This window comes from Chaetura pelagica, unplaced genomic scaffold, assembly GCF_000747805.2.
Source record: "Chaetura pelagica isolate M959 unplaced genomic scaffold, ChaPel_1.0 scaffold70, whole genome shotgun sequence".
Lineage (NCBI taxonomy): Eukaryota > Metazoa > Chordata > Aves > Apodiformes > Apodidae > Chaetura > Chaetura pelagica.
This window is the reverse complement of record NW_009952265.1, coordinates 1,775,484-1,799,583: the sequence shown is the minus strand read 5'-3', so window position 1 is coordinate 1,799,583 and position 24,100 is coordinate 1,775,484. Positions and strand designations below refer to the sequence as shown.

The 24,100-nt window shown below is 40.0% G+C and overlaps 1 protein-coding gene across 1 annotated transcript in view; it reads left to right on the top strand.

The window, feature by feature from the left end:
• Positions 1 to 24,100, top strand: part of RAD51B (RAD51 paralog B) — a 392,370-nt gene that overhangs the window by 252,419 nt on the left and 115,851 nt on the right. Inside the window, exon 9 of the mRNA XM_010007683.1 lies at positions 7,341 to 7,419. Within this exon, the coding sequence (XP_010005985.1) occupies positions 7,341 to 7,419 (79 nt within the window). The remainder of the gene's footprint in view (positions 1 to 7,340; positions 7,420 to 24,100) is intronic.

Below are 24,100 nucleotides of genomic sequence, written 5' to 3'. Positions count from 1 at the left end.
GAAGTTTGGCTAAAATCACATAGGTTCATGATTTCTAGAGACTTTTAATTGTTTCAGAATCTCTGCTTCCCACTGACTTAAAATCAAAGGTAATCTGCCAGAATTTGGCTCAGAAGATTTGATCTTTTTGATATTAGTTTACATTTCTTAATAGAAGTGTCATTCTGATATTTCAGTATTGAGATTTCTTTGTATTCTTTATCCCTTGATGAATCCATCTCATGATTTTCCTCGTGTTTTTGAAGGCTTTCCTTTCGTTAATTTTTCTACTCAAATCACTGTCCACTGCTGCTGCTTTCCCTGCAAAATTCATTTCCCTGTCTTAAATGCATTTGCATCTCTCCCTCCCTGACTTTTTCTTAAGATGAAACACAGGGACTTCTTGGCTTTGCAGGCTTAGCAACGTTTTTTAATATACAAAATTTCTATGTATTATACTAAAAGAAAATGAACAGATGTACTGCTTCATTTGGGGGTGAGACAGCAGCAGGATGGTCAGCTGCCTTCTGAGAGTTCATTTTGCTGTCGTTTCCAGATGCATGCTAATGGGTGTTTTTAGGATGTACACACAAACTCTGCTGGCCTACTTTTCTGCATTCATTGGTTTGGATTTATGGAATGCCTCTCATAAAGTGTCTCTAGCTGCCATTGTTGCTTTTCTATAAAGTAGTAGAAAGGAAACTCATTCCTAAACAGTTTCCTCTGGACAGGATTTTCTTGTGGGGGAAGGAGAGATATAATCCATGTAAATTGCTCTATAAAGAGTTTCATGGAGTTGGGGCCCATTAACTTGGTCTGGTTGAAAACGTTTTCAGACAACTGGACTTCAGAGAACCACATCTCTCAGGTGCTGTGCATGGCACAAATGAAATCATATTTTCCTAAGAAATAATTTTAATTCACATGTGACTTTTTAGTTTATTTTTTTCACATGTACAGAAGTGCTTGGGGCTTCACTTCTACTCCCAGTACTGGGGCATGTTTGTAGCCTTATCTCTCATTGTTTGCTCTCTGGTGCTGAAGACATCTTCAGCTTTTCCTGTGTCAATCCACCAAGTTTGTTTTTCCCAAGGAGAATATATGTGTGGAGTCTACATGATTAGGAAGGCTAAGGGATGACTGCATATTTCTCTTTTTCCCTCAACCTGTCCATGTTTCCTCTTTATTCCCATCAGTGCCCAGCCTGCCCACTCCCTAGCCTTTTCTGACAACAGGCATACAGGTATGGACAGTACTGCTGGCCTGGCTGAGCTTTCTTCTGCTTGACAGGAGAAAATCTGTGCACAGAGAGCTTTTCCTTGCAAGGGGATTTGGAGGAAGATACAAAGCAGAAGATAATAATTTCCATAAGAAAACACAAGGCCATGATAAAGACAAATAAACTCTACAGTGATTTGCTTGTGATAACAGTGTGACTTGATAATGTCTTATTTGGATTTCAGTACTGATATCAGCTCTATAATCTTTAGGAATGTATTTAGTTTCTGAACTTGAATTTACCCAAATGCATAATGGGGATATTTTTTCCCCACCCTTGTAAAGCCTTTTTAAAATCTGCAAATGAAGTACTACATGCAAGCAAAATGTTGTTATGCCAAGAATCATGTGAGGTGGGAGATCAGTAAATTGTTTATGGGTATATCCTGTGAGCTTAGTAAACAATTGCAGGATACCAAAGCTGAATTTTTTTTTTCACCAGAACACTGGAAACATTTTAGTGTCACTTTTGGTTTCTACAAGAAGGAACAGTTATCTCCCAAGATAAATCAGAACCCATTGCGAGACTGAAGCCTCAAAGAGCTCCAGAGTCTAATGAGCACTCGTGTTGGGTGATGCTTGGCAGAAAACACAACCATTTTTTCTTCTACCTTGTAAAAACCCATCCCATTGCCCTGAACGTTACCTCTGTGTGAAGAGGGAGCAGGGAAAAGCTGGTATACTGCTGTGTGAACCTTTGATGCCACTGTGGCATTAGTGGCTGTTGGGGAACTCTTAGTTCTCTCCTCAGACACCTTTCTGGTGGGCTGGAGGCAGCATGACCTGTGGAGCTGGGAACGGGGTTGCAGCTCCTGCTCAAAAGTAAATTATCTGCAGAATAAGAACCACTGCTTTAATTTCTAGAATATATCAAATTCCTGCACATAGGGACCAAGGAGAACCAGAAGGGAGGGCAGAAAAAACAGTTATGAGGTCTGCTGGGATACCTGATGCAAAATCAACTTTGTTGTTTTCCTTACTGGCATTTTCCTGAGCTCTGTTGCAGCTGAAAAAACAACCCTTCTAATCTACAATAAGAAGGGGAATTCTGGCTTGAAGATTGTCCACCCAGACTTTTGGCATAATTAGGGGAAAGATTTGTTTAACTTAGCACTGACTTTATTAATACATGAATCTAACTGAACTTTGAGAGATAGTCTTTTCCCTGTTGAATGACGCTGTCAATGTGCAGCTTTCCTTCTCAATTCTCAGCTATGCTCTTTTGAGCTACCGTGGTATGGCTGAAGAGTCCTCCTGAAATGCACCAACTAATAGCAACAATTTTTTACTACAATAGGACAAATATGTAATATGAATTAGCAAAAAATCCCACCAAGCAAGTGTTGTGTCATTAAGGGCAGTGAGCATAGTAAAAGCCACACACCTTTCACAGATCTTAGGTATTTGGTAATTCCTCGTTAGGTCTGAATGCCAAAATATGTATTGGCTGTAAATGTGGTTTCTTAATCATTTGGTCCTTAGTGCACATACACGAATTTTGCCAACACAAAAGATGAAATAAGGTAAACATACCAGAAAAGGAAATCTAAAGACAAAATTAACAAAGTTAAAAAATTAGAAGAGAATAATCTGTTCACTGGTAAGAAGCTGACACACTTTAAAAGAAGCTTTCAGTGGTTTCACTTGTGTTCACATTGCTAAGAACCAATTCCTTTTAGTAGTCTCAGTAATAAAATGGAGAAGAAAACAGATGTCTTTCCAGTTCAAACAGAAATTATGTATTAAATATTAATGCAGCTGATTTTCTCAAATATTTCATTGAAATATCTTAGTCCACTACTTTTGTTAAAATCATTAGGTTTCCATTATGAAATAATGTTTTGTTTTACCATGTAATAGCTCATAGCTCAGTCAAAATCATCTTCTTATTTCATGACTTGGTAGTTTTATCATCCTGGCATTTAGATAACTAATTTGATATAAGACTCTGTCTCCTTCATCTTCTTTACCTTTTTTTTTTTTTTTTAGCAGGACACTAGCTTGATTTCTGGTTATCAGACTTCTTCTGAAAGTCCATCTACTACATTTTCCAATTCATCACTTTCTTTGCTATTGACAGGGAATATTGTCCAAAGAATTAATATTTTCTGCTGGGCTTCTGCAATCAATTTCTGTGACTCATCTCTTCCATAAAGCTTATAAACAGTAAACTGTATTAATAAAAATGCTTTTTCTAATTAAAAAACAAACTTTAATGTACAGTTTTATTTCTGCTGCCATCATCAGTTCTCTTTAATCTTTTTGTTTCTCAACTGTTCTGTCTCTCTCCCATTTATCTTCCTTTATCTAATATAATAGCATCTATCCAGTTTCTATTCACTTTTCATCAAGGTGATGTATTTCCTCTTCCACAGTACCTGTGTGTTCTTAATGTGCCTTATGGCAGAAATAATTTTTCAGTTGTTTCATGTTTATTCAACATTGTTGTAAAATAATAAATAATTAATGCAAACTTCCTGACAGGGAAATAAGATGCTAATAAGGAAAGGAAAGTAAGATTTGACCATTTAGTAAAGTTAGGACTTTTCAAAACTTAGAATATCTTTGATTTTTACTTCTCTCATCAATCTCTCATTTGCACTTTAGTAGGACAGTAGTGTAAGAATAACTGCATTTGGATTTCATACTGCATTCCAGAAGCTCATGGATAGCATTCCAGAAGCATCATGGATAGAAAGAATTAGAAAGACTTAGAGCAATTTCTTAATTTTTCTATGTCTATTTTCTCTTCATTTCACCATTAAAAAATATTTTTTGTAATCTGAATGCCTGGTAACTTATTTAGACTGTTATTTACCATTCCTGATTACTGATCTCAGAATGTGTACTCCTTTTGGTGCACCTGTGACTGCACTGAAGTGTCAATAGGAAAAAATTCCTGGTGAGGCCTGGACTTTGGTAATCCTTGATTTATACTTCCATATCTTGGCCTCCAAAAACATATTTTTCTTTTCTTGGTCTGGCTTTTCTTCTGGTTTTAAGGTCCTTGTTTATGCACAAGAACCTACTCTGTGTTGGCTATTCCATCCAGAGGTTGATTTGCAGTGACATTCACAATTTTTTCTCTTTGATTAAAACAGAAATCCAAATACGTTTTCACTTTTTTTCAATTATGTAGAGTTTGGTGATACAAAAAATATTTTTCTATACCCTGTCTGTTTGTCATATATGCTATCATATTTTATTTTTCTCTGTAAGTAAACATTAAAAATAGAGCAATACCTTTGAATATTATAAGCTGTTCCCATTTCACTACAAGGAAAGCTAATTCAGAGCCTCAGATATAACTGTGGAGCAACAGCCTTTCAGAGGGGCCCTGTGATGTGCTGCTGAAAGGATGTGATTTGTTGTATTTTTTCATTGCTATACTTAGTTATACACACATTGGAACTGCATAGAAATGCAGTAACAGAATGTACGTAGGGTTATTTGAATGTCTATCGATTTGCACGTACAACTGTGCCTAGTGCACATGCACATATAGGTTAGTAGTTTATGTGCATAGTACTGCACACAATGCCAAAAATTTGACCTTAGACATCAGATTTGTAACTATTTCATTTCAGGCCTTTCTGATTAAACATCCAGCTGTTGTGGGAGACTGTGGCTGAGCATTTGCACCGTTTTTCCACCCCATCATGTTCTGAGGCAGGGTGCGAGTCATGGGGAGGGACTCTGCTCTCCTCCTGGCCATCTTCCTCCTCCAGCCTCACAGGGAAGTGATGGCTCTGGGGATTACGACATGCAAGGGAAGCTGGGTTTTGTCAAGGTACATCATGGTTGTGCAATGTGACCTGCCCCTCCTTCCTCCAGTCATTCCAGAGAGAACAGTAATTAACATGGAAGAAGGGAAACTGCTAGTACAGCAGTTTTCCTACTTGGAGTAGTTCACAAATGTTGTATCGCATCCTGAGGTGGTTTTGCCAGCTTCATATGACTGAAAGGAAAATACTGACATTTGGACTGGTCTGATGTTCTCTGGCTCTTATTTGTGGTCTTTATGTGCCTGCCTTTATTTTTTACTGTCTGGAGAAGAAGGGAGCCTATGTTTCGTTTAAATTCTGAAAACCATTAAAATGTTAACTTGCTGTGGGTAATACTGGTTATGTTTGGTGAGCCAGATATTTGGATTTTGTTTCTTCAGCCTGTATCAAAATCAGATGAGAAAGAGTTGCCTGACATCTAAGAATGGTCCTGTCTGCAGACTACGTACAAATACGAAAGAAGCCTACCTACTATATAGGCACCCTTAACATTTAAAGTCCTAAAGGGCAGTCACATGAGCCTTGATTCTGTAGCAGAATTTGCTGCCAAATCCTCTGGTTACATAAGGACACTGTAGAGCTCAAACTTCTGGTGCTTGATATTGTTAATCTTATATTTAGGAATAAATGTCCTGGTCCTTTGTATCTATGAAATTATTCAATACTGGCTGACTTTTCAGTGAAATGGGTGCATTTTTGATGAGCATGAACTTCCTTGTTTTTCTGTAGTCCGTCTTGGCTTTTAGAAAAACCTGTTCACTGGTTCCCTGCTTATTGTTAGGCATCACCAACCAAAATTCATATGCTGTGACCCTTGCGAGTGCTTGAATGTTTTGCAGAATTAAGGCATGACCTTTGGAAATAATGAGCTTTTTTTACTCTGCTTGAAATCAGCAGGATCCGTTAGTGCCCTACACCTCTGAAACCAAGATTGTTACTGTCTGTAGTTCTAAGAAATCTGTATTTGGATGTATCTGACAGAGGGCTGCCTATCTTGGGCTGTGAGGGTGTAGTGTCTGACAGGACACCAGAGCGGGAGGGCAGGGCACTGAGCAGGGGGCAGTCAGCAGGGCCCTGGCTCTGTGCTGATGCTCTGCTTAGGGGAGAAGCTGCCTGCCCATTCTGTGCCCTCAGGAGATAGGATGGTAGGAAAGTCCTTCCAGCCTGCAGCACCACTGCCAGGTCCTGGCTTTTTCTAGCTGTGGAAAAGGTGAGCGGAGGCAACATGTTTCAGCAGCTCTGTGCCTGAGGCAGAGCAGCAGCACGCTCTGCAGCCACTGCTGCCAGTGTCTGCTGCAGGGCCCACATGGGGATCATTAGATCAGAGTTTGTGCTGACTGCACTCTAGGCAGGGCTTATTAAATGTATCATTAAAGTGTCACTTCCATGCAGGTGACAGAATGGGGGTTGTTTTGAGGCAAGCTGTGAGGGAGCAGTGCTCAGCGATCAGTAAAAGTCAAGCAGAAAAACAATAAAGACTGGCACATTTGTGTGAGTTTGGTGCTGCAGGTTCCACATCCCCTACCCTGCCAACAGGCACATTTCTTTGTCTCCAGTGCTCTGCTGCAGCTCTTCTTCCACAGAGGACAGTTCCTCCATAGGGGAGCCAAAGAGCTTGGGATATTTCTGGTCTGGCCATGGAGGGCCAGCACACTGGAATGCCAGGCTAAATTAAATTGCACTCTACACCCTGAGGGAATTCCAGTTCCTATTTTGAAACTCGGAGGACAGGATCTTTGAATGAAATTATTCAGTCATTACCCCTTTTGCAAAAGAAAACTTGATAATTGCAGCAGTGGCGTGTTACTGTCCCTGGTGTGGTGATCCGTGGGTGGACCATACAGCTTCCAGGGGCAGAAGGAAGATGGCAGGTGGAGCTCTTGCAGAACCCAAAGGGCCATACCTGTGGAATGGCTAATGGCAATTAAAATTGCGTTGCGCAATGGCAGTTGCAGTTTTGCTCAAAATTGTCTCCTAACTGAGCGCAATTGCATAAACCAGCAGGAGTGATTAGCCTTTATGGGATGCCAATAAGACAAGCAAAAATTGCTGCTGTCATGATGGTGTTTTTTTTAGGATCTGTGAATCATTTTAAAATTGCAACATGATCTATATGTGCAATTGAGAAGACCTCAACTACTTAGAAGGGACAGGGCTAGATCAGTAACTACTTTGTTATTTCTGCAGGATGCTTTACTCCTTCAGGAAGTGAAATCCAGTGAGATTATTCTATGGATTTGAGCTCTGATCAGTATATTACAAAGATGTGTACTTATATATTAATTGTTTGTTTTACAGCTCCTGGTTGCTAAGTCCCCTGTGGCTCCATTCTCAGCTTTCTTCTATGCCATTGAGAAATCAGGCTTGGTTCTTCAAGGTAAGACCAAAGCATTGCTTTTTTTTTCCTTTACAATTAGTATCAGTAGCAGGCTGAATGTAAATAACAGCAACTGTTGTTCAAAATGGTGCTGTTAATACTTAGTTTAAAATCCACACATTTAAACAGTCTGGTGGACAAGAGCAGCCTTCTGCTGCTTTCACTGTTTTGTCTTGGATTATTCTGAATTACATATTGCTGTGGATCTAGGAATGGGCCCTCAAATTATTAACCAAGGCTCCCTGTTTTCCTTCAAGGTAAAATGAAATGGTTCTGGCAAGATTGCTTTTATGGGATAAGTTATTCTGGGAGAAACATACCCATCTATCATTAATAACATGCTCTAATAAATAATTCTTCTTTAGCAAATGGCTTGACATCAATAAAAGTACAGGAAATTAATATTGTGGTCTTAAATAATCCTCAGATTCTCTAAGATATGTACTGAAAAGCTGGATGTTACTACCATGATGGCAGGAAACTATAGAGTTCCCTATATGGCCATGTCCTAAATCATATACTTTCAGACCACAGCAAAAAGGAAAGTTAGGTTCTTCCCTTCTTTTCCCTGTTTATCCCAATAAATATTCCTTTAATGTCCTTACATTTTGACAGATGTTCATAGATGAGTTTTGTTGCATTGCTGTCTGTTGATATTTAGCCTGGCTCCTGATTGCTGCATCAGTTTAGCAGACTAAATAAAAGTAGTCAGTGCCTGTGACTTTTTCTTCAGAGGATACATTGATATGCAGACATGTCATTAAGAAAAGTGAGTATTATTGTTTCTCAGTTTCCAGTGATTGAGAATCACTGATCCCATAAAGCACTGCAAACATTTTAAGGTATGCGAACAGTTCTCTTCCTTCTGATTGCCCATTTTTCCCTCACCTTCAGACAGGCTGTACCAGTCCAATGACATATTTACTTTTGCTAATGACTAAATATGCTTCCATCTCTGATGATACGTAATGTAGCAAAACTAAAGAAACAAAGTAATTGTTTCATGCATTTTTGCTTCCATTTGATACATCTATATAATGATAATGTGGGGGGCCCATCTGATGTTTCCTGAGCCTTTGGATACTATACCCACTCTATTTTTTGATAGTGTTCTGGGAATTTGATCTGCTTTATTTGGTACCAGTAATTTTAAACAGGCTACAGGAACTAGAAACATTTTTATTAGTTTCAACTGAGATAGCTTGCAAGACTTGGCCTCGACATGTTTCGATTCCGTATAGGGCAGAAGACAAGCTACTTTTCTATCTCAAATATCTTCTGAGTTGCAGATATGTTTCTGGTCATTGTAAATAAAGGCAGACAATTTCCTGCTCTGTCCTCAGGCACTAATGTTGTGAAACTTTGAGAAAGAGTGATTTCCCATTTTAGAAATAGGAAGAATTTGTTCAGAGAGGATCTTTATTTGTTTCAGTTCATTTCTTTGAGCCAGGAATATAGCTTTACAGGGACTGAAGCCAACCTTTAAAGAACAAATGGGCCTGGTAACACGTAATGATGATGGAGCAAGACTCTCTGATAGAAGGGTAGCACTTTATTAGGAGTACAGCAATTGCTCTTTTCCCTGTATCCATGTTTCTGGGTTGCGAATTTAAAATGTCATTCACCATTTTTGCTAAAAACAGGTGAGATACCACTTTGGATTTCTCTAAGCAACTGCTGTCTCAATACCAAGCATTCTTTGTACATTTTGGAAGGCAGCTTGAAGCTCTTCTTTGTGTGAGCCTTTTCTTACTTTCTGACTACACCATTATGTTTCCATTTGCAATATTTTTCTCCAGGATGAGTAGTAACCAAGGCCATGGCTCCCCTGATAATGTGCCCCAGACTACTTCACAGAGACCTGTAAGCACTTAAAACCAACCTATCTCACCGAGTTGTACAAAGTAAATATTGCATCTTCTCATCCCATATTTCCCATCTTTTTTTTCCATGGAAAGAAATGAGCAAATCACCTGGAGATTTTGGATAAGATGCAGAAAGTGGCACCAGACTGCCTTGTGCAATGGAGGGTAGAGTTTTTATAAGAGTTGTAGCTGGTGCTTCTTTTCAAAGGGAAGCTGGCTGCCAGGTAAGCTGTTTGTAAGGCAGCTGGCTGCTGGTGAGGCAGTGAGGGAGTGTCCCTGCATTGCTGCTTGAGGGACATCATATAAAGCTAACAAGTGGAATCTGTCCTGCAGCCTGATTGCAAAGGCAGCTTTCCCATTCAGGCTTTGTTGTTTAATTCAGTTGGTGTCAGGAGGTGAGTACATTCAGGGCGTCTGATGGGAACAAGTGGATGGGTGTGGGAACTGGCAAGAAGCAGCAGCTGGCTGAAATGCCCAGGATTCTTTCTTCTTACTCAGGGGGTCCCATCCTGGGACCATTAACCAACAGGCCATAAACAAATTGATATTGAAAAATGTGGCTGGAATCTCCTTGATTAGTGAGGGTGAATGGGGAATGAAAGACAAAGTGAAAGTGTGATTTAACAGTTCCACAAGCAATTTCCATTGCCACCTCTGAGGGATTAGGATGTGTGGAATAGGCTAAAAATGAGGAGAAGCTCTCCCCCCCCTTTTGTTCTCTGGGCTGGAGGATAATAAAACGGCAGGAGAGGCAGTGTGGCTAGTTAGGGATTTCACAGGCTGCTGTTTGATGCAGTTTAAGGAGCCCTTCTGCTATTGTTGCCGTTAAAATGGGAAGCGGAACTGTTCTCCATTCGCAAAAATCTCCAGCACCCTCAGGAAGAGGGCTGAGAGCAAAAGGCTATTAAGATGGTAATGCTGCCCCATTTGGAGGAGTGTATCAAAATCCTCTTTGTCAATGTAAATCGCTGCTCTGTTTCCCTGGTATCCTTGCATCTCATGGTCTCAGTGCAAGCACAGAAATGTTTGGAGAGACCCTAGTGAAGGCAGAACTGCTCTCATATTGTCAGAGCAGAGCTCCAGACTGCCTAAGGGTGCCATGGAGAAAACTTCTTTGCTTTGAAGATGGAAAGAATCCAGTTATTCGCTCATTCTTTTGTTTCCACATTCAGAGTAGAGAAATTAAATTCAAAGATAGGAAAGCAAGACTGGCCACTCAGAGATATTGGCAAGGAAAGTCGTCCTTCAGTTTCCTCTTTTTGCTTCAAGCATGCTAGCTGCTGTGGAGAGGGTGGAGTGCAAATGCCAAAATAAATTAAAAAATAATGTGTTTTTTTTTAAAAAAAGCCTCAGTTGCCTGTGGATTGTGATACCAAGTTATGTAATGTCTTAGAGTGCAGCATGTGACTCTGCAATGAACCTGAGCTGTGAAATGCAGTGTGACAGCAGATCTCTGTTTTGTAGAAAACTTAAACAGAGAGGCATAAGCCTGGATCTAAGTATAACAAAGATTGGAAGTTTTACTGTCTACTTGTGTATTCCGCTTAAGGACTTGCTGTTGCTTCTCCAATTCAATATACTAATTAAAGTGAATGAAGTGAAACTGTTAAATAGAAGAATAACAACAGTAAAAAAGCTCCGGAGCTTCTTGAGTAAGTGTTCAAGTCACAGATTTATTTTTCTTGCTGACAGTGATATAATTTCTGTTTCAGATTGGAAATTATTTGCCAGTAATTCTGTTCCTGGTGTATCAGTCAGAACAGATTCTGGACTGCTCTTGACTAGTTGTGGGTTCATTGAAGCTGAATGTAGCACATACAGGGTTAGGTCACCTGAACTAGAAGACGCCATGTAATCATGCACATATATATGTGGAAAAGAGAGGCTGAATAAACTGATGTCAGTTTTAAGCTGTATTCTGTGGGTGATAGTCCAAGTCTAGCTTTAGAAGCACCAGCATTCTGGGGCATAAATACAAGCTAGTGACAGAGCCTGCCTACTAGCAGCTGATAGCTCAGCTGTTAGTGGAAGTAAATCTCACTCCATCTCACCTAAGTAAATGCCCTCTGATAGGAAGAGCATGGTGTTTCAAAAGAAGACAGGGAACATGGTGGCAAATTGGTAACTGGAGAATCTATTGGGACTTTTCCCTAAATGCTTTAACAGAGCAATTAACATTGCTTTTTACTGAAGGAACTCAAAAGCACTGGAAACATAAGGCAAATAATACGAGTGAGCTAGGATTTACTTTTGGGTAATGATTTATTGTCAGTTTTGTAGGGTTTACAAATGGGTGGAATCAGCAGTTCATCCAAACTGACCTCCCGTTTATCATACATGGTTCCTTCAGGTACTTGATAACTTATGGTACATTGAATCAAGTCTTCTAGAAAGACATTCAGTTTTATTTGAAGACATCAAGAAATTTGAGTTCCTGGTTTGCCTTGACAGTGTTTTCAAGTTTTAGCTACCTTGTTGCTGAATACTTGCTCTGTATTTCAGATTAGAATTTCTCTGCCTTCAGCTTTTGGCCTCAGTTCTTGTTATGACCTTCAGTGCTAAATAAAGCATTGTTGCCATTAAATGATTGCCATTTTGCATGACTGTACTTGACAGTAAGATTTATCCTGCTATGGTTTATTCTTCCTTTTGAAAGAAAGTCATAACTATTTGCAAATTTAACCTCAAGACTTTTGTGTTTCATGCTGCCTGGCTCCCCTTGCTATCCAAAGAAAGGACAGAATACCTTTTATTGCTAAAAGGAAGAATTTTATTTTTGTGCCAGCAGGGCTGGATGATTCATTAGTTGATTACTCCACCTTTTCTCCTGCCCTCTCTTCCACCGCACACATCTGTTTGCACAAAACCACGCTCACCTTCCTTATAATGTCTTATTAAGGTAACTTCTGCTAAGTAGAAACAAAATATATGTGGCGCTCAAAAGAGTGTCTTGGGTTTTAAGTTTCACAGTACTAAGAAGAAATCTAGGAACAGCTAAATCTAGATAAATCTGGGTACACTATGTTTCATTTATCACTATTGTAATGAAGGAGGCTCATTTTGGTCTCAAAATAGCATCGGGTCAGGGTTTGTAGTAGCATGGCAAAGCGTCTCCAAAGTGCTATAACTAATTTATATGGCTGAAGCAAGTGAAAAGTGCTTCAGTTTATTTTGTAAAGAAATGCTTTGGTAATGAGTAGTGAGGTAAAAAGGGAATTCTGAAAGAAAGGGCAGCATTATTTGTATTGTATTGTGTGAGTTTGAACAGTGAGAGACAATGATTTACTGCATCAAAAGCTTTTATTCAATTGAAGAACTGTAACTATAAAGTGACCTTTGTCTGGAGCAACATGGATATAATCTGTAAAATGAAGAAGGGTTGTGCTTGATGTGTGAATGGATGGAAGACAGATTAATGGGAATAAAGTTGTGCATTGCTATTGAGATGGTAACAGATTTGCAGTGCCACTGGTGATTTCCGGCCCCATTGGAAGGATAAAGATGAACTGATCATTGTTAGGATCTCTGTGGGGTGGAACCATTTTTGCTGTATTCCCTACAGGACACTGAAAGCCTTATGCCATTTCTAACAAGTTTGTAATAATGAGAGCAAAAAAGCAGTCGGTTTGTACGTTAGGTATATCATGGCAGTAGAGAATGTGGGGAAAAAAAAAAAAGAAAAAAAAAGACTCCCAATGTCCCAATGGCAGGGAAATCACCCGTACAGATGTAGCTGACATCAATGAAAATGTCTTTTGTTCAGCCAGCTCATGGCAGTTTAGGTAGTGGGTTATTAAACCTGACCCAGGAATGGTGTTCACTGGGATGAGGGCATCCTCACTAGGTGGCTTTGTGGGAATTGTTCTACTGCACTGCAGCAGCATTAACAAAGCCTTGCTAGAGTAGCAAACTCCATGGCTGTCAAATGAAGGAGTCCAGAGGAACAAAACACAGATGCAAAATCAACTGAAAGTGGTGATGAAGATAGGTGGAGGGAAAATATTTTCATTGTGAAGGAAAACCAGAGGCATCTGGGATTTAGATCCAGTAGAAACAAAATTAACTCCACCATTTCAATAAAATTAAATGTTTCTCTCTGCAAACATCATCTTTCTAGTGGCATAGGAGACAGACACCAGATTGGTAAAGTTTCTGGCCATATTTTTTGCTGTGAGCTTAACTTGTGGGAAGGTATTAGGCTTGATAAATGCAGTTCAGCCCAAAAATATTGAATTACCTGCTTGTTTGTGAACATGTATGTTAAGCCCGAAGATACAGTACTGCTTTCTTGCAGTGAAAGCCAAACATGCCACTAAATGCTTTGCTAGATTGCAACTGAAGTGTCAGCATTTAGTTTTTCTTAAGTTTTACTAAATGTCATATGAAAAAAAAATTGTGCAAGTGGTGTGCAAAATCTGTTCTCATTTACACAAGCATGAATCAAAACTGTTTGGGTTTTTTTTTCAATCCAATGTTGTTGAAACAATGAGCTGAAGAGTGTGAGCCTGTAGTTGCAAGGTTGTTCCCCTCTTTTCAAGGCTGGCATAGGAGTCCTGGGACAAAATGGTTGCACTTCAGAGAAATCTTCACCTTACCAGTCTCTCTGTAATGGATTCGTGATCAAAGTGGGTGGCTCCCCTGTGTTTTCAGCTCAATGCTAAAACAAATGGTCTTTTTTCCAAAAGGCTTTTAACATAAGGAGTGAAGTTGCTAGTTGAATAGGGGTAGTATCTGTGTTTTTTGACAGTATATTGTTCTGGGAACTCAAAGGTATAGTAGAAGACCAAGACTCTATTATTAATTGCCTACATTTAACATAGAAGATGTTACAACTTTCAAGCTACAGATGGGTAGAATTAAGTCAAATGTACCTAAAATGGACTTAATGTTCTTAAGCGAACACATTCATGAGAAGGAAGCAAAAAAAAAAAAAAAAATCTGTCCAAAAACGTGTTTTTCAGCCAGAGTAAAGTCTCGTGGTTTTTCTGTAGCTTATGAGAGTAAAAGACTATTAAGTCCCACTGTGATTTATCCCTTTTTCAAGTAGGCACAACTGGATCTCTTTTGCTATCCTCAAAGGTTATGTCTGTTCTGGCTTCACCACTAGCATGTTTAGTGAAGTCAACACTACTGTAATTTTATTTTGTAAAACGATGGCTAGCAATAGACAGCTGTGACTCAGATGACTTAACCTTGGTAGTATATGCAACTTTTATTTAGCTGTAGGAGTTCATGTGTTCTCCATGTTAAAAATTTGTAAAATCTCTGAGTGTACAGCCTGCTTGCCAAAGGGAAATGCTGGATGCTTTATTGTTCTCTGTGCTGGGGAGAGCAGAGTGCTGCCAAGACCCAACAGTTAGTTACAGCCTAAAACCAGAAGTCTCCAGAGTGTAATCCTGTGTAGACAGGCACATTTTAATAGCACTTCATCTAAAGTAGAAAACTTTGCCTGAGTTGGGGGCTTATTAGCACAGGTTTAACACTTTGCAAATAGAGTTCCCACTGCTTTGGTTCCAGTGCTCTTTTCTTTGAAACTTTCTCTATGTTTCCAGAATTAACACACGTAGAACAACCTCAAGTGTCTCTGTATCTGATGTGTAGACTTGCCCTGTCTTTAAAACTGGACTAACCACAAATTTAAATTATGTTATCATAGAAGCTTAAATCTGCCTTGAAAAGCTGGAACAGGAATATATAGCACTTTTATAGAAACAGCCACACACGTGATAAATCCTCCCGACAAACAGGTTTTTACTTCAAAAGGTTCTTCTCATTACAGTCATTCCCTAAAATTAATAACATTGGGCTGTTACTATGAAGTATTTTCTGTTTGAATGTTTGACACAGTGTTAATGACTGTTGTAGTGCTGCTTCTCATTGTTCATGTTGCAGTGAAACCAGAGTCTGGTCCTTTGTCATTCAGTTCTGTGAAGACCTCTGAAACATTTGTGATACGAAATTTCAGGGCCAGACTGAGTTAATGAAGGGTTACAGACAGGAGAGAGGCAACTAGCAATTTGTTAAAGCATGGTATATCAGCCCTGGCTGTTCCTTGGTTTGCCACCTGAATAGCTCTAGAGGGTCTACACTGGGGTTCATCTCAGGCAAGGCAGTGAACACCTGACTCCATGGGTGAAGAGGAAGCAGAGACAGATGATGCTACAATGAACAGTTCAACAAGAGATGTTGCTGAAAAGATTTTACTTTATTATCCACTGAATCTCATTTTCGTTTAAGCTCCTTAGCTTTTCATTACAGAAACCATCACAGGGTCCAACACCCTGTGAAGGTGCACTCTCTAGAAGCAGCAGCAGAGATGTGAAGAGTGATGATTCTAGAAAATTTCTGTGGGAATTGAGAGTGCTATCAAACAGTCTGCAATAGGGTGATTTCTCAGAGTGCTGTGTGCTGTATGGAGACCTCGGCTGGGATCTGCCTTACTACTGAGTGAATAACCTTGGAATAAGCAGGCCGATGTCCTGAGTTGTGAACACCAAGCAGTGCATTCATGCAGATGTTCTGAGTGAGTTTAGGGGTGAGACAATTTTGCTTAGAAGCATATAGAAAACATCTCATTCCTCCTTCAGGCTGCATGTGTTTGATGAAGGACTTCAGTCTTGAGGCATGTCGGGTGGGAACCACACACTATACCTTTTACTTTCTTCGTGCTGCATTTGTTCTGCAAGTGAATTACCCAGAACAAGGTAGTCAGGCAGTCAGGCACTCAGGCAGTCAGGCACATGCATTGCAGGTGCACGTTTGTAGACCGTATCCTGTCTGCCATGGCCATTTGCTGAAGTTCGCAGAGGAGCAGAACATCCTGTTTGCTTAGTTTTCTTTTGTCTGCCCCATACCAGCACAGGGGGACTATTCCTATATATCTTTTCTTTTCTGCTCTGAAATTGGATTACAGTACTCATTATTGTGTTCAATAGCTGGAAATGCTGAGGATATCCGATTGCTGAAGTCTCTTATTTTAAACACCACATGCCAGGAAAAGTATGTGGGATCCCACCAGCTTAGCACTGGAGGGTGCAGGATGCATCAACAGGAAAACCAAATAAAACACAAAGTGAAATTCATTTGAAAAGGGAAGAGACTCATATGCCACCCATCAGCAGTATTTAAACTCTTCATATCCATACAATAGGCCTTTGATTTTTCTTTAGTTCTTCTCAATATGCAAACTATCTTAAATTGATTTTTAGAGCTGCAGCTGTCACTAAAGTCGGTGGGAGCTGTAGGTGCTTGTTACCTTTGAAAATCAAGCCAATGTATTCTAATGTGCTAGCAAAAGCCAAAACCACTGAATTGGGGTGGTTGAAGCATAAAGTGTAACTCCAACAGTTCTGTAATGTGATCCCAGCCACCTTCATATTTGATAGAAAGGCAGGGCCTCATGCTGTGTACATCAGAGCTTAACGGTATGTTGTTTCTTCTCTGCCTTTCAGCCCTCCTTCCTCTACAACTTTGTGGCCTTGCTTCATCACTACAGGCCTTCCAGCTGATTAATACTGAATAAAGCTCTACTGGAGTTTAACAGAGCTAACTTTTATTCATCAAGAATACTTTATTTTCCTTGAAAAACAGATTTGGCTCTCCCTTTTTCTCTTCAATGTGCATTAGGATGAACTGGGGAATGCATGGTCACCCTACTGACCCATAGCTTCCCATCTACTGTAGCAGGAGCAAGTATGAGCAGCCACTTGAGGCAGTGTTTGATTTTCATTTGGAATATTTGTCATGCCCTAGGAAAGGTTACTTACTAAGCAGTGGCCAGAAGTCAGAGCAATTCCAGATTTCTCCAGTGTAGAATGAACCAAATGCCAGGGTCATGTCTGAACACATGGGGAGAAAGGTGTCCTTCCAGCTGGTCCCATCTGTTTGGGTTTAGGAAGGACACTAATTACTGCTGTATTGCTGAAGGGCACAGGAAACTTCAACATACAAACTGAATCTGCAAGCTTGAGGTCTCTTCTGGCAGAGGGGCCAGAACCAGCAGCTGCAACCAGCAGCGTGGTACTAACTGAGGCCTTATACTTAGTTATAGAGTATGTGGACAGATCTTTGCAGAAAAAGAGTCTTGGCTGAGGATGAGGCTATCTGCCTCATTTTGCTCTCCTTCCCAGTCACCACTGGAACAACTGCATCCACTGTCACCTGTTTCTGGTGAAGCTTCTTGACTATGGCTGGGTTGATGGTCCAGAGAGGACTGACAATTTTCATTAAATTTGTTCATGTGTCCTTCTCATAGCATGAAAAGTGAGTGATAATTTAGTAGCTTTTACAAAACAATTACTTGCCCAAAAAGAGTAAAAGTCTGCAGGAATGCAAAAGTGATAAGTCTGTGGTAATTTGGTTATGCCACCTCTCTGTTACAGATCAGAGAGTATAAATTTTGTCGAATTATTGAAAGCCTTTTTGCCCATGAAGTAGGAGACATGACAGGGAGGGATCTGCTGCTGATGTTCACTTCAGAAAGTGTGATCAGATGCCTGGATGTTTTCAAATAAGGTATGTTCCAAGTCTAAACTGTGTTCCTCATGTGCACTTCCTTCAATAGTTGGCAAGGATTAAGTTATTTTGGCTTTCTTTAGTTTTTATTTTGGTTTTGGTTTGGTTTTCGGTTTTGTTTTGTTTTTGTTGGGTTTTTTTCTGAGTGTTCAGAGTCAGTAGTTTAACTGGTTCAGAGAAAGCAAGTTTAAATGGCCGCCTGGTGTTGCTTCCCTATTTGACTGGCAGTTTTGTCAGTTCATTGGTTCTGTGTCTTTTTTTTCTTTTCATAGTGCCACATATTGTTGGTGAAATAAGGAGACTTAAAAATAGACGAAGTAAAGGTAATGTTGATCTTGAAAGACCACCAATTGAAAAGGCCATTCATGGTTTCCTTCAAAACAAGACCAACTGTAAGATAATGCTAACCAGTGCTAGGTGCCCAGAAGAGCATCATAATGAAGCATCCATCCACTGTTATTGTTCAATTCAGTGTTTGTTCTTATGTGAACAAAAGGAAGGAAGACCTCTGCTATCAGGCTAGAGAGGAAGGAGTCTTTGTTGCCCTTGGCTACCCTACCTTTAAATGTGAGGAAACACAGAGCTCTGCAGCTTAACCTTTCTGCAATATTAGACAGGGAAAACTGATCGTTCAGGAGGTTAAGGGCAGACACTCTGTTTATCTAAAGCCTAGACTTCCCTTGCATGACAGCCTCAAATCAGGTACGTCAGTGCTAGTATGTATTTGGGTCATGTGAGGTTTTAAAACCCTGGTTTCAAACCCTGGTTCCTCTGCTTTGCTGCTTCTCTGCCATTTGATTCCTCCTCTGCATTGTTGCTCACCAACAGGAACAGTAAGAGATGCTTATTGAGTGTGACAGACACCGGGTGTCCTGAGTGTAAAGTTCAGTCATGTTGCTGAGGCATCAGGAATGTATCCTCTGGAGGCTGAGTCAGCCTCACTGTACTTTTTTGCTCCTGCTCCACCCACAGAGTTGTCTGCTGAAGTGGCAGAATCCCTGCTGTCTTTCTCCTCATCCTTCAAGTCATGAGGCTGACACACTGTTAGATTAATTACAAAGTTTACCATGTTCAGAACCATTGTTTCAGATTTTCAGATGACTTAGGCAATGTCTGTGTCATCAGCTAAGCTCAGGGTGCAATTTGAAGATATTCCTTGCAATCGTGGAAGTTGCTTAGCTTCCTGTGCATTGGTCTTACTCTGGCTTTCTCTAGTCTGTGTACCATCTCTGCGTATCAAGAGACACTGGAGAAACAGATTGACACCCCATTAGAGGCAATGCTATGTTGTTGGGGTGTTTGGAAAAAACAAACAAACAAACATGTGTGTTTTGTTTCTGATATAAAGTGTTCATTCGTTGTATATGAAGCTTTGACATTTCTGGACACAAAGTTATAGCACCCCAGAAGTACTTTTCAGCTTTTTTTTCACGTGCAGGGTGCACCCCTGCATTGATTTTTTGTTAATTCACAGGTTACCATGGTGCGTGATGTACAGAGTGATACTATCACACACTTATGACAGAGTCTGTTTCCATAATTCCAGAATCTAATTGTGCCTACAACTGTATTCTACATTTTAGCTCAGATAAGGGATTTGCTCTCTCCAGTGTGTAAGACACAAGTTTCAGAAGACTGCTTGCAAACTTTTTACAATACAGTGGCTTTGTAGATTGTTTTCTGAAGTCTCTGCCAACACTTTTGTAGACAGAGCAAGAACTTTAATTAGAGAAAACAGCTTTGTTTTGTTTAATGCAAGTGTTCTGAGGGCATGTTGATTTGGCAGAGTGAAAGCATTTGATAAGAATACAAAGAGAATGGGGAGAATCCCATTAAACTACTGAGAGGGCCGAGTGTAAGGAATATTTTTCAAGGGGTCATAGTATGTCAGCTGTATACAAAACTGATGAGGGCAGGAGAATTAGGGCAAAGGCCAAATTAGATATGCTTCTTGTGGTTCTGGAGGTGATCAGCTTGTGTGTAAAACCATGCTGGATATAGGAAGAAATAAAACAAATAGTCCTTATTATGTTACTGGTATTGTGGCTCTGTAAAACCACTACATTCAACACAGAAAATTGAAAGAAAACTCTGAATGTCCTGGAAAATAAAATTAAGAAACAGAATGAACTCAGACCACCCACCAAAGTAGCCTTCTTTACTTCACATAGTAGCTGTGGAAATGCAGTAAAATGCTGAAAACCTGGATGGAGCAATGAGGGAATGACCTTGCCCTTGCTTAGGTTTTTTACTTTACTAGTGTCTTAAAGCATGGTGGTTCTTTGAAGAAAAAAATCCAGGATTACATTTAGCACATCTTAGTCAAGCCACAGCAAATACCGTCAGTTTACAAAGACAAATGTTTTGGGTTTGTTTTGTTTTCCTAATTGCTAACCCTAGAAATTGTTTCCTAAAAGGGGTTCTTTCCTTCTCACACATCATCATGAGTGGTTTTAATGGAATAAATTGTGCCAGCTATAACAGTTGTCTTCAGTTATGCCAGTCACAGAGGTTTATGTGTGCAGTTACAGTTTTTGTAATTGGGTGTTAAAATAAAACTGAAGAGGCACAGAAGAAATAGAATTTACTTAGGTTTTTGGTGGCTCATTTGCTGAACAGAACTAGCAAGGCTGACTAACTAACATTCATTGCAATTGAAGACAACAGATGAACTTCTGAGTATTGTTAGGAAAAAATTGTCTTGAATAAAAGTAGGTGCTCGTTTGATGAGTCTATGATTAGAGCTGCCTAGCTCTGTGGAAGGGGTTTCCTTTCCCTCCGAGAGCTAGAAGGCTTGGCACAACATTTGGGATTAAGCTTCGGAGCATTTCTCTGAAAGGGTTCTTGGGGAAATGACAGCCCTATGACTTTCTTTACAGAAACTGGTTTCACTCTATCTCTGTATCTATTTATGTATTACTTGAACTTACAGATAATGTAGAAGACCATGCAGCAGATACCAGATTGGAAGTCTGGTATCAAAGTCATGTCTAATGAAATGACCACTTGTTAGTGAATTATCTGTAACAGGCTTGAGCAGAGGTTTTCATTGAGAGCAAGGGTCACCCTATAATAGATACGAGAAGTCAGTGTGGATATGGCTGTTTTCTAACTGGAAAGAAGAGTGGGAGAACTGGGAGCACAGCTGTATGTTGCACTGCAAGAGCACACATCTCGTGGGCCAGTAGTGGATGGGGATAGGCTAAGCCTTTGCAGCATTCTTCTTCCTACTGCCTCACCTCTCCACATGCTTGGAAAGGGAAAGCTATTTCAGTGCCATTTCACAATACAAATCAAAAGGCTTCTCTCTGATACAAGGAAGTTGGGTGTGATTTACTCCCTTTTCCCTGGATAGAGACTTACTGGAGCTCACAAGGAGCTACCCTGGACTTGGGGTGAGAGTTGAAGTCTTCATAGTGTTCCTCTAATGGGCTTTCTAATCAAGAGACTGAACTTGATACCAGAATAGTTTGCTGTGAGAGATGCTGACGCCTGCCTGCAGACAGGTAGAAGTCTTATAAAAAGTATCCTAGTAAAAAGACTAAACCTTTTTACCAAGAGGAAAGTTTTTCAAGTTAACTGATCTACCAGAAGAAACAAGAATAACTGAAGCAGTGTTATTGCAAAGAAGTGTTTCTTAAAGAAGCAAAATGGCTTTGTTTTCACAAGCTAGCAAGAGGGATATTGGTTGCTACAGGAGCAGTCTAATGGCATCAGCTTCTCCAGCCTGATTGTTTACTCGTCAGGATACCTTCACTGAACACTTCATGCACTCCAGGAAGAGAGACTGACTTCACTATGTTTTATTAACATTCTCTTTCCAACACAAATCACATTGAAGAAGACAACAGATAAATCCTTATTTTACTTTATTATTAGTTGTTGAGATACACATTTATTACAAGAAATGGGAAACATATTATAGCAGCAAACACATGTGGCCTCAGACTGGCCTTCAAGTCATCCAAAAAGGAGTACAAAATATGGCGTTGTTTACAGCCAGGCACTTACAATCCCACACAGCTGCAGGGGTGAGAGGCAGCAGAATAAACTCTCAAGACAAGCTGACAACAGCTCCACTGCTGGGGTGCCCTTTTGCAGACGAGACAACAACAGATGAAGAAATCTTGAGAATGACCCAGAGCAGTGCTCATTAGTGAATGAAGCACAGGCAGGAAATGGGACAAGATTCCTTTTGTCATAGTTTTTCACCCAGCTGTCCACCCGTCCCACAGCCACCCACATGGAATCAAATATAGTCATGGTCAAACTCCAGAAAAGTTACACAAATACAACCTCCAGTGATTGCACACAGACCCCTTCCAACTTACATTTGCCCCATTAGCAAGGAATGAAAAATCACTGAGTTTAATCCAGGCACGTTTATCACTGCAATTGAGACTTATCACGAGGGGTTGTATTCAGGTAAAGCTGACAGGATCATGTAATTCGTCTTACTCATGTCTGACTGTCTCTGCATATCTACTGTTTATTATTGATTACTAGCACTTCTACCACATCTGTTTTATTTCCTTCTTAGGTCAAAGCTATGATTTTTTCTTTATGTAGGTATATATATTTTCTTTGTGTGAAACAGATGTGTGTGATTCTCAAAATGACAGCATCAGCAAGCAGAGAAAAACACTTCTGGACTTCTGAAATGGATTCTCTGTGGAATCAAAAGCTTTTTTGAGATTTTTAAGTTACCATAATGACATCAAGACTCCAGCTTCTTAGGATCTTTTGTTTGTGAGTACAACTCACTTAAAATCTTGCTCATAGGTTAGTTTGATTCTTCTTTTTCTTGTGGATTGAAAGCAGTGTTTTACCTATGTTCTTCAGCTGGAGTTAACGGACAGAAGTTTGTTACAGACAACTCTGTAAAGAGCTCTCCTTCTTCCAAATGGCTGCTATCCTGCTCTCCACCAGATCTGTGACTGCAGGATGCTGTGAGTAGTGACACTCTACTCACCTGCTATTTCTAATTCCTTCATGTTGGCTTTTTTTAATTATTTAAAAAATCATAGATTCATGCAGTCTTGAGCCATCCAGTGTTCTACGACTGTGTGTAGAGCTCCAGAGTGACATAAAGGAGCCAAAGAATTCAAGCTGGCATAAAAAACCCACAAAAAGCCCAGCCTCTGCCCACTGAAAATTAAAATAGTTTAATATTGGTATTCCCAATTTTCAGATCCTTGGTGGTATTGTATGATAGCATTCTCTAAGTTTTTAAATGTGTTCTTTTTCAAAATCAGCACACGAGGAGATTAATAAAGAACACTGATGTCGGAAGATCTGGGCCTGAGAGCATATAACAGTTTAGGCTGAAGTATGCTAAAAACATGTTGTGAGGAGTAACAGGAGTAAGTGTAGGTAGTTCAGAAAGTTAATTAAGAGATTGCCATTTCTGCAATGGAGGAAGCTTATGGCATTCAGCTCTTCATTCTGTGTGACAGGAGGAGAAGAAACAAAGATGTCTACACAGAGTGGTTTGATACCACTAAGACAAGTGTTTTGATTGTAATCATAGTAGCACTGGTGTATAGCAGTACTGACAGCCTCGTTGACAGTTATCTACAACTGTGGTCACAGGAAATAGCACTGCAGGGAAGTAATTTTCTTCTGTCGTACTTTACCATGGTGAGAGAAGACTGTTGTGTTAAAGCCTCTGAGCTGTTCTATCATACCAAAAATAAGCCTCCCACTTCCCTTTGTAGCAGACTAGTTTACCTTTTCTTTTTCATACTTGTTAGAGCTAGAGTAGGTTTTCTGCACAAAGGAGAAGTAATTTTGCATTACATTGGCATGGGCTTTATCTCTTCTTTCACTTGCCCTGAGGAGCCCAGAGCAGGTAGTTTAGAAGACAGCATACCCATACACCTTCTTTATCACTTGTTCTCCCAAGGTACCTCAGCACTGACTTGAGGCAACGCTCTCTAGGTTCAGCACACCTTTTTAGGGATGGGATCACACTTGAATCAGTCTGTTTGGTATCATGCCATTCTTTTATACTCACAAATATCTACAAGGAGCTAGCCTAATACCAACTTTGGTTACTACTGAGGAAGGGTGTTGCAAACTATCTGAACAGTCCTAGAGGCATCTGGCACAACTTTTGGAGTCTCATTAGTCTCTCTCCTGTGTTGTTACAATGGTAGTGGTAGTTATCAGACATTACTGCATCTCCTGTTACCAGTGTGTCTGACTGCAGTATCACTAGAGCTTTTAGTTGTGTAGTTTTCCCCCCACGACTCTCATTTCTCATCTTTATTTGAATCACAGGCTTTTTTTGCAGGTCAGCT